Genomic DNA, 15,579 nt, shown 5'->3' on the forward strand with positions numbered 1-15,579 from the left:
CTCTCCAGGAAATACTCTCTTAAAGTGTTTCCAGTCACTTACGAGAAGACTTAAGAACTGCATTAACTTGATTTGCTTCATCAGTTAACTTTTCATTAAGGTTTTTAGTCTAAATACCAATTAAAAAATTCTGGAAATGCTCAATTCTTTTCATATAATACCCATCCCAGGGTTAAGTTTTGAGTCATCTAAAAGGATCTTCATTTGTTAATAAATAAATAACCTTGGGCATTTCTTATTTTTTGCATTAAAAGTAAGAAAGGGTTAAGTCCCATGAGTTAATGAAGCCACTGTCGTCCGGTTAATTACAGATGTATTGCTGGCAGATAGGTGGAGAAACACCTGAGGATTAATCTCTGCTTCTGGCCCTCATCAGCATACAAATATAAAGGCAAATCACTTGTGAAGCAGCAAGCAGACAGAGCATCACCAGTGAAGAGATGAAGTGCCTGAGATTTTTTCACAGTTCACTTCAAGGTCAGGCCCTGAGGTCCTCCTTCTTGTTTGTCCTTTTCTATACACTTGCCAGTGGCTCAGGTGGAAGACAAAGGCCGAGGCTTGTTCTGGGTTTCCAAGCCCCCAAAAACACCTCCTTTCCTTTCAGTGTGATGAAGCTTGGTGCTTCCATTCAGATTGCCATTGACAAGGTGAATTCTAACCTTGGGATCTCCAATAACTACACCCTGGACTTTGTATATGCCGACTGTAATTGCGATGCTAAAGCATCCCTCGCAGCATTCATCCACCAAGTGCAGAATGAGAGTATTGTAGCCCTTTTTGGACCAGCCTGCCCAGAAGTAGCTGAGGTAAGTGATTTCTACGTAGCCATTTTAATTATATAATTATACAAATCAATTCTTGTTTAATTATGGTGTCTCATATTATAACTAAATGTGAGAAAGCATCAAAGAAAAATCACATACATTGGAGAAAAAAACAGACAATCTGTATAAAGTAAATTTTTCATTTGTTTAAAGCAAAGAGAAAGAGGGAAATTCCAAATGAGTGGAGACAAGCAAATATAATCCCGTTGTCTAAAAAGGATGACTGGGCTGATCCGAGTAATTAAGGGCCAGCAAGCTTAACGTGCATCACTGGTAGATTAATGGAAGGAAATATTAAGGAAAGATTGTGTCTGGAACAGAAATGTTAGAAAATACACAACATGGGTTTAGAAGAAGATGGTTGTGTCGCGCTACTTTGGTTGAATTCTGTGAGGAAGCAACAAAAGGATATGATCATAGAGGTGCACATAATATCATTTTTCTTGATTTTCAGAAAGCATTTGATAAGGTCCCACATGGGAGGTTGATAATCAAACTAATAGAAGTGGGAATTCAGGACACGGTCTGTAGGTGGGCACAAAATTGGCCCAAAACATAGGAAGCAACGGGTTATGGTAAGGGGAACTTTATCAGAATTAAGTGATGTTAAAAGTAATTTCCCTCAGAGGTCTGTGCTGGGACTGATGCTCATTTTAATATACATAAACGATCTGGGCAAGAATATAATCAACAAGCTGGTAAAATTGGAAGATGATACCAAACTAGTGTAGATGGAAGGGTGGATGATGTAGAATCAGCTAAATTGTTATAGAATGACTTGGACAGCATACAGGCTTGGGCAGAGTTGTGGCAGATGAAATGTAATGTAAGTAAATGTAAAGTATTACAAATAGAAAGTTAAAATGGTAGGTGCTAATACACCATGGGTATCTGAAACTTGAAAGTGCACCTGATAAGAAGGACCTAGTAGACTTGTCATTGCCTCCATCAAGACAGTGTACAGAAGTGATCAAGAAGGCTAATAGGATGTTCAGTTACCTATCACAATGTGTGGAGTGCAAATCAAGGGAGGTTATACTTAAGTTTTATAACGTACTACTGAGGCCTCACCTGGGCTACTGTGTGCAGTTGTGGTCTCCATATTATAAAAAAGACATAGCAGCACTAGAGAAAGTCCCAACAAAAGTAAGTAGGCTGATTCAGGCCCTGAGAGATTTGAACTATGAATAGAGACTGAAGGAGCTAAACCTTTTTGGTTTAAGCAAAGAGAGGTTAATAAGTAACATGATTGAGGTATTTAAAATTTTGAAAGGGTAAAATGGATCCCAGTTGTTACTTTAAAATAAATTCTAAAACAAGTACATGAGGAAACAGTTGGAAAATTAACGGCAGATTTCACATAAGTGTTAGAAACGTTTTCTTTTCACAAAGAATTATTGATACATGGAGTAAATTACCAAGCAGTCTATTGGAGAGTAGGACTTTAGTGACCTTCAGGTCCTGGCTTGATGTTACTTTGGACAATCCAGGTGAATAGGATGGTGTAATAAGTTTATATGTTTAATATGTGACTGTGCTTTGTACAAAAAATATTTTATAAATCTGCTTCTTCTCACATGTACAGCTAACACAAGGCCAGATTTAGCACACAGGGGCTCATCATTTAGAAGTTCTAGGCAAGCATTAGACGACAAGAAAGGGACAACAATGAAAATGGGCATTGTACTATTTCTGTGTGACAGAGTCAGCATGAAATTGGATCTTCTTTTCCTTGTATGGAATGGCATGATTTACCTAAAAGGGGGCCTGTACATGAAGAAAGGGTATAAAACCTTGGAACATTGCCTGGAACACTTTTGAAGCCGACGGACGGATGGGAGATAATGTCTTCCGATCCTGAAAATCCTTCCAGCGCAGCGACGAACATGGCAGACTGTATACATCGAGCTCCCACTTCAGTAATAGTCTTACCATTGGCTTCCTCGTCTGTTATGCCGCGTAAATCGTCATTAAAGAAAGTTATTTCTCCTATGTGATTTCTTACTGCCGCATCACTACGGGAGGGGTATCACCTTTTAATATCATATCTATATAGTTTTGGATTACTTAAAACACTGCAATTAAAAAGAACTTATTCCATCCAGGGAGCAAGCACCCTCTGCTGGAAAACAGATGGACGAGCTTCATGGGCTGAATGTCTGTTGTCCTCACACTTCTAATGTTTTAACATTACACTCTGTATGGTGGTTTTGAAAATCTGTGCTGAAATTTCCGGGAGAAAGGTGCATAGTTTTCTTTAAATGGAAAAAATTAAAAATCCTTCAGAAATAATTTATTATATGTTTCTATTGATCACCCTCTGAACCCAATATGAGATCAGAGAACATATTAAAAAGGCATTTTACAAAAAACAAATATAAGGATACAGGGAGACTGGATATATGAAGTACTGTAAAACATGAACATAGTAAACCAAAATTCTTAGAGCTGCTCTTTGACTTTCCACCAGGGCTTCACTGCTCTCTTTGTTTCACAGTGTGGCCACTTTACTGTCTTTTTCTTAGGTGTTCTCCTGCTCTGACCTTCTACTTTTTGCTCCGCTCTCTCTAGCCTTCCACCAGTCTAGTTCTTGTCTCTGTTTCTCCTTTCAATTCCACACTTGCTGGGGCGCTTTCTTCAAGGGACCTTTAAGTCCTGCCACTTTCTGTGAGGTCCCAGTGATTAGTGCAATCCAACCCCTCAGAACCCATGGTGACCCTGCAACTACGAACTCCAGCTCCCTGTTAAAGGGTCTGGCAATCCCCTTGCAGTCTGTCCAATTGTGACGGCTAACAATGAGCCACATATAAGATAATGAGCCTCTCTGTCACCGCCCATTGGACTGGGGACCCCCTAATGCATTACCAGTATTACTCTCCTCTGTCTTAAATGCTTAACTATTTTTACCACCCCTGGAGGCTACACTCACACTGCAGCGAAAGGGTGACTCAGTTCTATTTTTTTATTATCAAATACATTTTTTATATGCATATGGATATCAAACCATGTACAAAATTTAAAAATTAAAAACAAATTAATAGGCCACCATGAACATCAAGAGTAAGTCAGCTGCTGCACTACGCAACATTATTTTCAATGCAGAATGTCTGTGAATTCATCAGAAAATGATGATCAAGAATAGAAAAAGAACACAAAAGCCTGTAGCAAATTCTTCAAGTAGTTAGTATTACCATATCTGTACGTATCTGAAGACGCTGGAGAGGGTCCAGGACTGGTGTCAGTGAGATGTGTAGGGTTTTGATGCAAAACAGCAGTTTGACAATTTAAAAGGTCAAAGGGGACCTTCGATTACTTATAATAATGTCTGTGGGCAAGACTCTCTAGGAAAATACATGAATAAGAGGTGCCATTGCTGCCACAAAATACGCAGCAGTTGGGCTGGGCTGACGAATTCCCCAGTCAGTTATGAAATCCGCCCCGTGCTTTCTTTCAACTGGCAAGCTGATTTGCAGAGCAGAGCTATGATGAAGATCACGGGAACAGTGTTGTAATTTAGCTGTAGTGTACATTTTCAGGCAATCCGAAATTCATGTGTTCAAAGTCCAACATGGCATGTCTGTTTCACATTTAGTGCCACATGTAAAAGTGGCCTAAATCCACAATCTCAAATTTTCATTCCATATTTTCTTTTGATGTTAGTAGATCTCCAGATAGTTCAGATCTGTGTCTCTAAGTGAAAAAAACAAAGTTAAGTGTGAATGGAGCCTTTTGATAAGGGCTCTGCTAAACACTTTATCAAATGCCCTCTAGCATCAGGGGAATCACAAACGTCCCCTTTGTCAACTGTCCTCTAGTGCAGGGGTCACCAAGTCCAGTCCTTGAGGACCACTGTGGCTGCAGGTTTTCATTCTAACCCTTATTTTAATGAGTGCCCTGTTTGTGCTGCTAGTTAACTTCTTGTGAATTCATTTTAATTGACTTGCTTTTATTAAGATTTGTTCCCCTGAATTTGTTCCTTGTTCCTCTGAATTGCTTCATTTCTTTCCTTAAATGGCACCCAAACAGAAATGAAATGTGAAGTGAGTGAGCCAACAGAAGACCAACTGAATCAGAACCTCAACCTCCAAACAATTTCACTCCAGCCAGTTGCTTTATTAGGCGCTGAGTCTTGTCGTTAATTAAACTCGTTCTTTAATTCCATGGCGTGTTGCTGCTCTCATGGTGCAATAGCAGACATTTCCAAAATTGTTGATTTTTTTTTCTAAGAGCATTGTTAAAATGTTTTGAGGACCTGAGCAGATCGACATTCCAGAGACCTTCATCTATCTTTATTTTCAGATATTGCATGATGGACACCGGTTGTTTTGGCTCATTTTGTATCTCATTATTGTTCGGCCGCTAATTAAGGAAAAAGAAACAATTAAGGGGCCTGAGTCTTCAAGAGCGAGTCAATTAAAAATAGTTGAAAAGAACTTAATTAGCAGAAAAAACAGGTCACTAATTAAGAAAAGGGTTAGAATGAAAACCTGCAGCCACGGTGTCCTCCAGCACTTGTGATGAAATTTAAACTTTTTTTCTATATTGAGGTCGCCCTCAGGGAAATTTTAACATGCTAACATGCACTTCTGTCTTATTTTTAAAGGTGTTCCTGTTGCTAGTCTTTCTCAGGACAAATCACATAATTAGGTGAAAGAGTGCCACCTGTTGGCAGCGGCTCAGGCACGCTGCTGTGGCTACTTGAGCTCCTACTCTTCCAGGGCTTCCTACTGTCAGGTTTCCTGTTCTGTACAGTGTAAACTACTTGTAGCTCTCGTCTCGATCAGGTGTACCTCCACAATCTATACATTTTATATACAAACTGGATTCCAAAAAAGTTGGGACACTATACAAATCGTGAATAAAAACTGAATGCAATGATGTGGAGGTGCCAACTTCTAATATTTTATTCAGAATAGAACATAAATCACGGAACAAAAGTTTAAACTGAGAAAATGTATCATTTTAAGGGAAAAATATGTTGATTCAGAATTTCATGGTGTCAACAAATCCCAAAAAAGTTGGGACAAGGCCATTTTCACCACTGTGTGGCATCTCCCCTTCTTCTTACAACACTCAACAGACGTCTGGGGACCGAGGAGACCAGTTTCTCAAGTTTAGAAATAGGAATGCTCTCCCATTCTTGTCTAATACAGGCCTCTAACTGTTCAATTGTCTTGGGCCTTCTTTGTCGCACCTTCCTCTTTATGAAATGTTCTCTATAGGTGAAAGATCTGGACTGCAGACTGGCCATTTCAGTACCCGGATCCTTCTCCTACGCAGCCATGATGTTGTGATTGATGCAGAATGTGGTCTGGCATTATCTTGTTGAAAAATGCAGGGTCTTCCCTGAAAGAGATGACGTCTGGATGGGAGCATATGTTGTTCTAGAACCTGAATATATTTTTCTGCATTGATGGTGCCTTTCCAGACATGCAAGCTGCCCATGCCACATGCACTCATGCAACCCCATACCATCAGAGATGCAGGCTTCTGAACTGAGCGTTGATAACAACTTGGGTTGTCCCTGTCCGAATGACATGGATCCCAGATTTCCAAAAAGAACTAAGAATCGTGACTCGTCTGACCACAGAACAGTCTTCCATTTTGCCACACTCCATTTTAAATGATCCCTGGCCCAGTGACAATGCCTGAGCTTGTGGATCTTGCTTAGAAATGGCTTCTTCTTTGCACTGTAGAGTTTCAGCTGGCAACGGCGGATGGCACGGTGGATTGTGTTCACTGACAATGGTTTCTGGAAGTATTCCTGAGCCCATTCTGTGATTTCCTTTACAGTAGCATTCCTGGTTGTGGTGCAGTGTCGTTTAAGGGCCCGGAGATCACAGGCATCCAGTATGGTTTTACGGCCTTGACCCTTACGCACAGAGATTGTTCCAGATTCTCTGAATCTTCGGATGATGTTATGCACAGTTGATGATGATAGATGCAAAGTCTTTGCAATTTTTCGCTGGGTAACACCTTTCTGATATTGCTCCACTATCTTTCTGCGCAACATTGTGGGAATTGGTGATCCTCTACCCATCTTGGCTTCTGAGAGACACTGCCACTCTGAGAAGCTCTTTTTATACCCAATCATGTTGCCAATTGACCTAATTAGTGTTTATTGGTCTTCCAGCTCTTCGTTATGCTTAAATTTAGCCTCTTATTTGTTGACACCGTGAAATTTTAAATCAAAATATTTTTCCTTTAAAATGATACATTTACTCGGATTAAACGTTTGATCTGTCATCTACGTTCTATTACAAATAAAATATTGACATTTGCCATCTCCACATCATTGCATTCAGTTTTTATTCACAATTTGTTTAGTGTCCCCACTTTTTTGGAATCTGGTTTGTATATACTAACCATGTGCGCCCAACCACGTTGCGTGTGTTAAAGTTGCCTGTGAAGGACTCCCTGTTTAAACGTGGCTGCCAGTCGTGAACTGGGCCCTTCATCGCACAGCATTATGATTTTTTATAAGGGAAACAAAATTACAAAAGAAAACCCTTGGATATTGATTCGATAGGAACGGCCTACTCGGAATCACTGTCCGAATCGTAATTATGTGGTGGTGTAGGAGCATTTCTGCTTCTGTTCGTTCTCAACCTTTCTCTAATCTCGCAGGTTGCTTTGTGGCAATCCAAAGAGTAAGGCAATATACACGGAGCAATGGTTATAAAAAGGGGACACATAGGTATCAAGGCTTTTTAAAGCATTAATAGGGATCACGTCACTGACATTTGAGCAAGCCACGGTACAACTGTGAGACGCACAGCACTCGCTGGCTACAACGTAACAATACTAATTTCTGGAACGTGCTGTTACGTTGTCATTCATTTTACCCACTGTCTTTCTTTCATCCATATGTTACGTAGGCACGTACCTTTTATCTTCGGCAATCTCATTCTCTAACAAGGCCTCAGGAGCTAACCAGCGTAACACTGTCCACCACCCCTTTTGTTATTCCGGCACATCAGTAACAACAATGTACTAAACTGGAAGGTGGTCTACACATGTGTAGAATTTGCGGACAAACAAAGATCAAGATTTAAATGAAGATCCATCCATCCATTTTCTAACCCGCTGAATCCAAAGACAGGGTCACGGGGGTCTGCTGGAGCCAATCCCAGCCAACACAGGGTAGGAACCAATCCTATGCAGGGTGCCAACCCACCGCAGTAAATGAAGATCTCTTTAGTTAATTTAAAGCACAACAATTTGTTTAGTTTGAATGTCTGTGTTTTGAGGTGTGACTGGAGTACTACAGTCTTCAGTAGTATAAGCCTGGAGGAGATTCTTAATGCAATGCCTATGTTTTAGCTGTCTCTCTACTGCCATCTAGTGCTTCTTCTTCTAATTCATTCGCGGACAAACAAAGATCAAGATCCAAATGAAGATTATATATAGAGATATGGCATCAAGATGGGGTTGTTGTTTGTCATAATATAATGATATTTATTTATTTAGTGTCTGTACAAATCCAGATTTCCCCATGGGGACAAATAAGGTGCTACCCATACAACTATCACTCTCTCTGTACTGGTAGCTATTTACTGCTGTGTAATTGAAGAGACATTTTCTCCTTAATTTTTAGCAACTTTGATTTTTTTAAAGATTTATAAACTTAAATTGTTTCTTTTTTTCCTTAGTCAGTGGTCATACAATAAAATAATGAAAAACAAGACAACAGACGACCAGACAACTTGATCACATTGGTGCCTGTATGTCCATGGTACAATATGCTTCAATAAAATATCTGAAAAGAATAAAGTCAAGATCTAAGAAATATTGATGCATTCTGGTCCACAAAATATTAGGATGGTGCTCTCAGGAAAAAGAAAAGCTTGGTGCAACAGAATGAGAGCTCTAAGCAGCCATAAAATTAAAGAATGGGGAGCATTAACAGTGACAATTGGCAGCTAATTAACAAATTGTTTCGAGTGAAAATGGTGGCCCTCAGGCAACTGAGCCTGAGAACCCTGAGTTAATAATTAGGAACAAAAAACAAACACGTGAGTTCTGAATCTTCGTGTTTGATTCAATTACAATGTAAGTGAAGGATGTCTTTTGAAGTATAAAACAGTAATTGGCTACTAAGAAAGAAAAAGGCTGCAATGAAAACTGGCAGCCACCTCAACCTTGCGGGAGCTGAGCTTGACACCACTGCATTACATGATACATAAAAATGTTTTTTAATAAAATGTAAAGTTAGGTCCATAAATATTTGGACAGAGACAATTTTTTTCTAATTTTGGTTCTGTACATTACCAGAATAAATTTTAAATGAAACAACTCAGCTTTAATTCAGTGCGGTGAACAAAACAATTGCATAAAAATGTGAGGCAACTAAAGCATTTTTTTAACACAATCCCTTTATTTCAGGGGCCCAAAAGTAATTTGACAAATTACATTTCTAATACTTGGTTGAAAACCCTTTGCTGCCAATGACAGCCTGAGGTCTTGAACTCATGGACATCACCAGATGCTGGGTTTCCTCCTTTTTAATGCTCTGCCAGGCCTTTACTGTAGCGGCTTTCAGTTGCTGTTAGTTTGTGGGCCTTTCTGTCTGAAGTTTAGTCTTCAACAAGTGAAATGCATGCTCAATTGGGTTAAGATCAGGTGACTGACTTTGCCATTCAAGAAGTTTCCACTTCTTTGCTTTAATAAACTCCTGGGTTGCTTTGTCTGTATGTTTTGGGTCATTGTCCATCTGTATCATGAAACGCTGCCCATTTGATTTGACTGCATTTAGCTGGATTTGAGCAGACAGTATGTCTTTGAACACCTCAGAATTCATTCGGCTGCTTATGTCCTGTGTCACATCATCAATCCTTCTATAAAAAAGCGGTGGGGATTGTCCTTCCGTCCCGTGAGTGCTACGCAGGCGCGGAGTTTCACACACGCCCCGTCCATTTTGCAATACACGATGGGATTTGTAGTTTCGTTTTTCCAGGTAAAAGATGATTTTCTACTCCAGACTGTGCGATATCTTCTTCTTCTTTCTTATTATATAGAAGCGGTCTGGATTGTCCTTCCGTCCCATGAGTGGAAAGCGTAGCGGTATTCTGCTTATCACAGACTTACTACTTGCAGGTTGCGGTACGAAGCGACATGATGTGAGCAGAGTTCTGGTGCTCCCATCGTTCCCTTGCTTTTGTGCGCGATGCGCTGGAAAATAGACAAAATTATGTCTCTGGAAATAATTAATGTTGATGGAGTACAAATGCCTCACCGCGTAGTAAATATCAGTGGGGTTCAAAAGGGTGACCTCAAATGCAATATAACCAAATTAATGAGTTTGTATAAAATATCAAATTGATCTACATATTGAATTGCCTTAAGAAGTGGTCAACTTAAAAGTCGGTCGCCTTTAAAGGCGGGTCAGCCTAGTAAACACTAGTGTCCCAGTGCCACTGGCAGCCATGCATGCCCAAGCCATCACACTGCCTGCCTCCACCGTGTTTTACAGATGATGTGGTATGCTTTGGATAATGAGCTGTTCCACGCCTTCGCCATACTTTTTTCCTGCCATCGTTCTGGTAGAGGTTGATCTTGGTTTCATCTGTCCAAAGAATGTTTTTCCAGAACTATGCTGGCTTTTTTAGATGTTCTTTAGCAAAGTCCTATCTAGCCTTTCTATTCTTGAGGCTTATGAGTGGCTTGCACCTTGCAGTGCACCCTCTGTATTTACTTTCATGCAGTCTTCTCTTTATGGTAGACTTGGATATCGATATGCTGATCCACTGGAGAGTGTTGTTCACTTGGTTGGCTGTTGTGAAGGGGTTTCTCATCACCATGGAAATGATTCTGCCATCATCCGCCACTGTTGTCTTCCGTGGATGTCAAGGTCTTTTTGTGTTGCTGAGTTCACCAGTACTTGCTTTCTTTCACAGGATGTACCAACCTGTAGATTTTGCCACTCATAATATTGTAGCAATTTCTCGGATGGGTTTTTTCTGTTTTCGCAGCTTAACAACAACAACAACAACATTTATTTATATAGCACATTTTCATGCAAAAAAAATGTAGCTCAAAGTGCTTTTACAAAATGGAGAATAGAAAAATAGAAGACACAATAAAAAATAAAAATAAGTCAACATTAATCAACATAGAATAAGTAAGGTCTAATGGCCAGGGTGGACAGAAAAAAAACAAAAAAAAACAAAACAGAAAAAAAAATAAAATCTGTAGGGATTCCAGACCATGAGACCGCCCAGTCCCCTCTGGGCATTCCACCTAACATAAATGAAACAGTCCTCTTTGGATTTAGGGTTCTCATGGAAGGACTTGATGATGATGGTCACGTAGACTTCTGGCTTTCAGTCCATCAATGTTGGAGCATCATGAAGCTTTGAGTAGGTGGAGGTGGCGCAGGCCGCCACCACAAAGAAACCGGAAAAAGAAACAGAAGAGAGAGTTGGGGTCAGTACGGATTTTAGAGCCACCATGAATAGTTATTATGAAGAATTGAACATACAGAGTATCAGGATTAAGTTAAAGTGAAGTTATGAGAAGGCCATGTTAAAGTAATGTGTTTTCAGCAGTTTTTTAAAGTGCTCTACTTTATCAGCCTGGCGAATTCCTATTGGCAGGCTATTCCAGATTTTATGTGCATAACAGCAGAAGGCCGCCTCACCACTTCTTTTAAGTTTAGCTTTTGGAATTATAAGGAGACACTCATTTGAAGATCTAAGGTTACGATTTGGAATATAACGTGTCAGGCATTCCGATATATAAGATGGGGCGAGATTATTTAAGGCTTTATAAACCATAAGCAGTATTTTAAAGTCAATCCTGAATGACACAGGTAACCAGTGTAGTGACATTAAAACTGGAGAAATGTGTTCTAGCAGCTGCATTCTGCACTCGTTGCAAGTGATTTATGTCTTTTTTGGGTAGTCCTGAGAGGAGTGCGTTACAGTAATCTAGTCGACTGAAAACAAACGCGTGAACTAATTTCTCAGCATCTTTCAATGATATAAGAGGTCTAACTTTTGCTATGTTTCTTAAGTGAAAAAATGCTGTCCTAGTGATCTGATGAATATGCGATTTAAAATTCAGATTACAGTCAACAGTTACCCCTAAGTTTTTTACCTCCATCTTGACTTTTAATCCTAATGCATCAAGTTTATTTCTGATAACTTCATTGACTCCATTATTGCCAATTACTAAAATTTCAGTTTTCTCTTTATTTAACTTTAGAAAGTTACTATTCATCCATTCTGAGATACAAGTCAGACATTGTGTTAGTGAATCAAGAGAATCGGGGTCATCAGGTGCTATTGATAAGTACAGCTGTGTGTCATCAGCATAGCTGTGGTAGCTCATGTTGTAACCTGAGATAATCTGACCTAATGGAAGCATGTAGATTGAGAATAACAGCGGACCCAGGATAGAGCCTTGTGGAACACCATATTGGATATCATGTGTCTTCGAGTTGTAATTCCCACAACTAACAAAATATTTTCTCCCTGCCAGGTAGGATTCAAACCAATTTAAGACACTGCCAGAGAGGCCCACCCATTGACTAAGGCGATTTCTAAGAATATTGTGATCAATGGTGTCAAATGCAGCACTCAGATCTAAGAGGATGAGAATAGATAATGGCCTCTGTCTGCATTTACCCGAAGTGTCATTTACTACTTTAACGAGTGCAGTTTCTGTGCTGTGATTTGTTCTAAAACCTGACTGAAATTTATCAAGAATAGCATGTTAATTGAGGTGGTCATTTAACTGCATAATGACTGCCTTCTGTAGAATTTTACTTAAGGGCAGTGTGGAGCCGACCCAGACACAGACATGTTGTTTTCAAACCACCACACATTTTACAAATATTTACAATAATACGGTCACTCAGACCCAGTTCAAAGTGCACAAACACCAATACAGTCCTGGCCACACAATGCCTTCCTTCAGGCCGCCTCCACTCTCCTCTCTGCCTTGTCCTTCTTCCACCCGACTCTAGCTCTGAATGAATGGAGCCGGCCCCTTTTATCCAGTTCCCGGATGAGCCCCAGGTGTCCCTGGCATTCCTCCCTTGGCCACGCCCCAGCGTGTCCTCCCGGCAGCTCTCCGGGTGCCGTCCTAAATCTTCCCCCCAGCATTTCCTGGTGTGGCGGAAGTGCTGGGGTAACAGGTCCCCAAGGCATTGGGGCGCATCCTGGCGGTTACCACGGGCCCGTACAGGGTAGAGCTTCCATGCCCTGCACCCGTGGCCCCCAGAGCAACCAGGAAGGCGGCCCCCACGTGATCCAGGGTGGGCTTTGATCCTCTTCCAGTCCCTCACGGCATCCCGGCCGGGTCGTTGCCCCTGGCATCCCTGACAGCAGGTTAGAGATGGGTATAAAATTTTCAAAAGCATAGGGGTCAAGATTATGTTTCTTAAGTAGGGGTTTAACTACAGCAGTCTTAAGACAGTCTGGGAAGACCCCCATATCTAATGACGAATTTACTATGTCAAGAATATTGTCAATTAGCACAGCCTGATACTTCTTTGAAAAACCTGGTTGGTATTGGGTCAAGGACGCAGGTGGAGGGTTTCAGTTGAGAGATTATACTATGTAATTCAGGTAAATCTATCCTGGTGAAAGAATTTAATTTGTTTATAACGGAGTACCGGGGCTTTGGAGGTTCTGCAGTGTTGGGGAGATATACTATGTTATCTCTAATATCATTAATTTTTTGATTGAAAAATACAGCAATGTTCTCACAGGTTTCACTGGAAGTATTCTGGGGGCATTCCTTTGTGTTACCTGGGTTTAACAGACGATCAATTGTAGAAAATAAGACTCTGGGATTACTAGCATTGTTATTTATATTCTTAGAGAAATAGCAGTGCCTCTCAAGACGGACAGTGTTATTGTATTCTGTTATTTTAACCTTCAATATCTCATAATGGATAGTTAGTTTAGTTTTCCTCCATTTACGCTCAGCTCTACGACATGTTCTTTTTAAATCAGACACTCTTTGGGTCTTCCATGGAATAACAATGCTAGAAGATTTTTTAACTGTCTTTTCAGGTGCAACTATGTCAACAGCAGCTCTTACTTTAGAATTAAAGTTTTCCACTTTACTATTTACATTATCCTCGCTATTATAGTTGGCACTATAAACGGACTGATTGCTTAGAATGTTTGTAAGTTTTAAAGCTGCTGATGAGTCAAAGAAGCGTTTTTAACAATATGCTTCTCATGAATTTTTTCTATCATTATTTCTATATTAAATAGTAGAAGGAAATGGTCTGATAGACCGATATCAATGACCTGCTTTATATCGACTTTAGTCCTTTAGTAATCACTAAGTCTAACGTATGACCTGCTTTATGTGTAGGCTGATTAACGAGCTGTCTCAATTCAAAAGAGTCCAGGAGGTTCATGAATTTTTACTTTTTGGTCACACTGATTGTCGACATGAAAGTTAAAGTCACCGACTATTAAGAGTGTGTCATATAGTTCGTAATTAAAATTGACATTAAGTCAGAGAATTAATCAAAAAAGACGCGTTATATTTAGGAGGTCTATACAAGGATAATACTAGAACGTGAGAATCTCCATGAATAACAACGGCGAGATACTCAAAGGACTTAAATTTACCAAAACTAACATCTTTACATTTTAATCGGCTCGAGTAAATGTTTGCCAAGCCACCGCCCCTTTTTCCCTGGCGGTCTGCACGAGTAAAACTGTAATCCGGAGGCGCAGATTCGATTAAAACAGCCGCGCCATATGAGTTAAGCCATGTTTCACTTAGTGCAATAAAATCAATGTTTCTATCACTAATAAGATCGTTTATAAAAAATGTCTTGTTAGTTAAAGCTCTAACATTTAATAGTGCCATATTTAATGTTTCGGAGGGGCAGAGCTGAATTCTATGCGCGTTATTGGTATTTGGTATTTTGTTAACGCCGCTCTGTGTGCATTTTTTATGTAATCTACAATCTGTTTTTATAGTTTTAATGCATTGTAGATCTAAAGTAGTAATTGCAATTAAATTATTGGTGTTTATGCCACACTGTCTAGATTTTTTACGTGCATTTAGATTGGTTATTAGATTATTAATGTTGTGCACTTTTATGGAAGACTGTGTTAAGCCATTATGTCCTAACAAAGCAGTAGCATTACGGAAGGGGTTTAAAGTAGAAGTAGACAGTCAAAATAGATGAATTACCTTAGCGATGTTTTCGGAGAGGATCCGGGCACCAAATCTATTCGGATGCAGTCCATCCCGCTTGAAGAAATGCAGCCTTTCCCAAAAGAGGTCCCAGTTGTCAATAAACCCGATGTCTTGAGTCTCGCAGAAGCCTCTCAGCCAGTTGTTTAAACCCAGCAGACGACTGTAATATTTATTTGATTGTCTGACGAGAGGTAGTGGACCCGAGATGAAAATTTTTGTCGATGGGGTCCTCTCCTTCGTGTCTTTAACTAGTGCTGCTAAGTTAGCCTTGAGAACCTTTGACTGTCGGTGCCTTATGTCGTTTATGCCGGCGTGTAAAATAATGGATCCAACTGCCCTCTTGTGCTTCTTGTAGATGGTCGGCGCCCATCTCATCACATCTTGGACTCGAGCACCGGGAAAACAAGAAACAAAAAATTTTCGATTAAGGCATGTGAAATTGAGGTTTCGTACAATCGAATCACCTACCACGATTACATCACCCAGGGCTGAAGGCAAACTGGGGACGTGGAGAGGGTCGAACCGGTTCTGGATTGGGATGCTCACCTGTGCTGATGGAAGAGTTCTAGCCTTGAGCCCC

The 15,579-nt window shown here is 40.2% G+C and overlaps 1 protein-coding gene across 1 annotated transcript in view; it reads left to right on the top strand.

Annotated features, from left to right (window-relative positions):
- The first annotated feature begins 440 nt into the window (after positions 1-440).
- Positions 441-15,579, top strand: part of gucy2g (guanylate cyclase 2g) — a 149,357-nt gene continuing 134,218 nt past the window's right edge. The window contains exon 1 of the mRNA XM_039736268.1: positions 441-806. Within this exon, the coding sequence (XP_039592202.1) occupies positions 441-806 (366 nt within the window). The remainder of the gene's footprint in view (positions 807-15,579) is intronic.

This window comes from Polypterus senegalus, chromosome 1, assembly GCF_016835505.1.
Source record: "Polypterus senegalus isolate Bchr_013 chromosome 1, ASM1683550v1, whole genome shotgun sequence".
In the NCBI taxonomy this organism is placed as follows: domain Eukaryota; kingdom Metazoa; phylum Chordata; class Cladistia; order Polypteriformes; family Polypteridae; genus Polypterus; species Polypterus senegalus.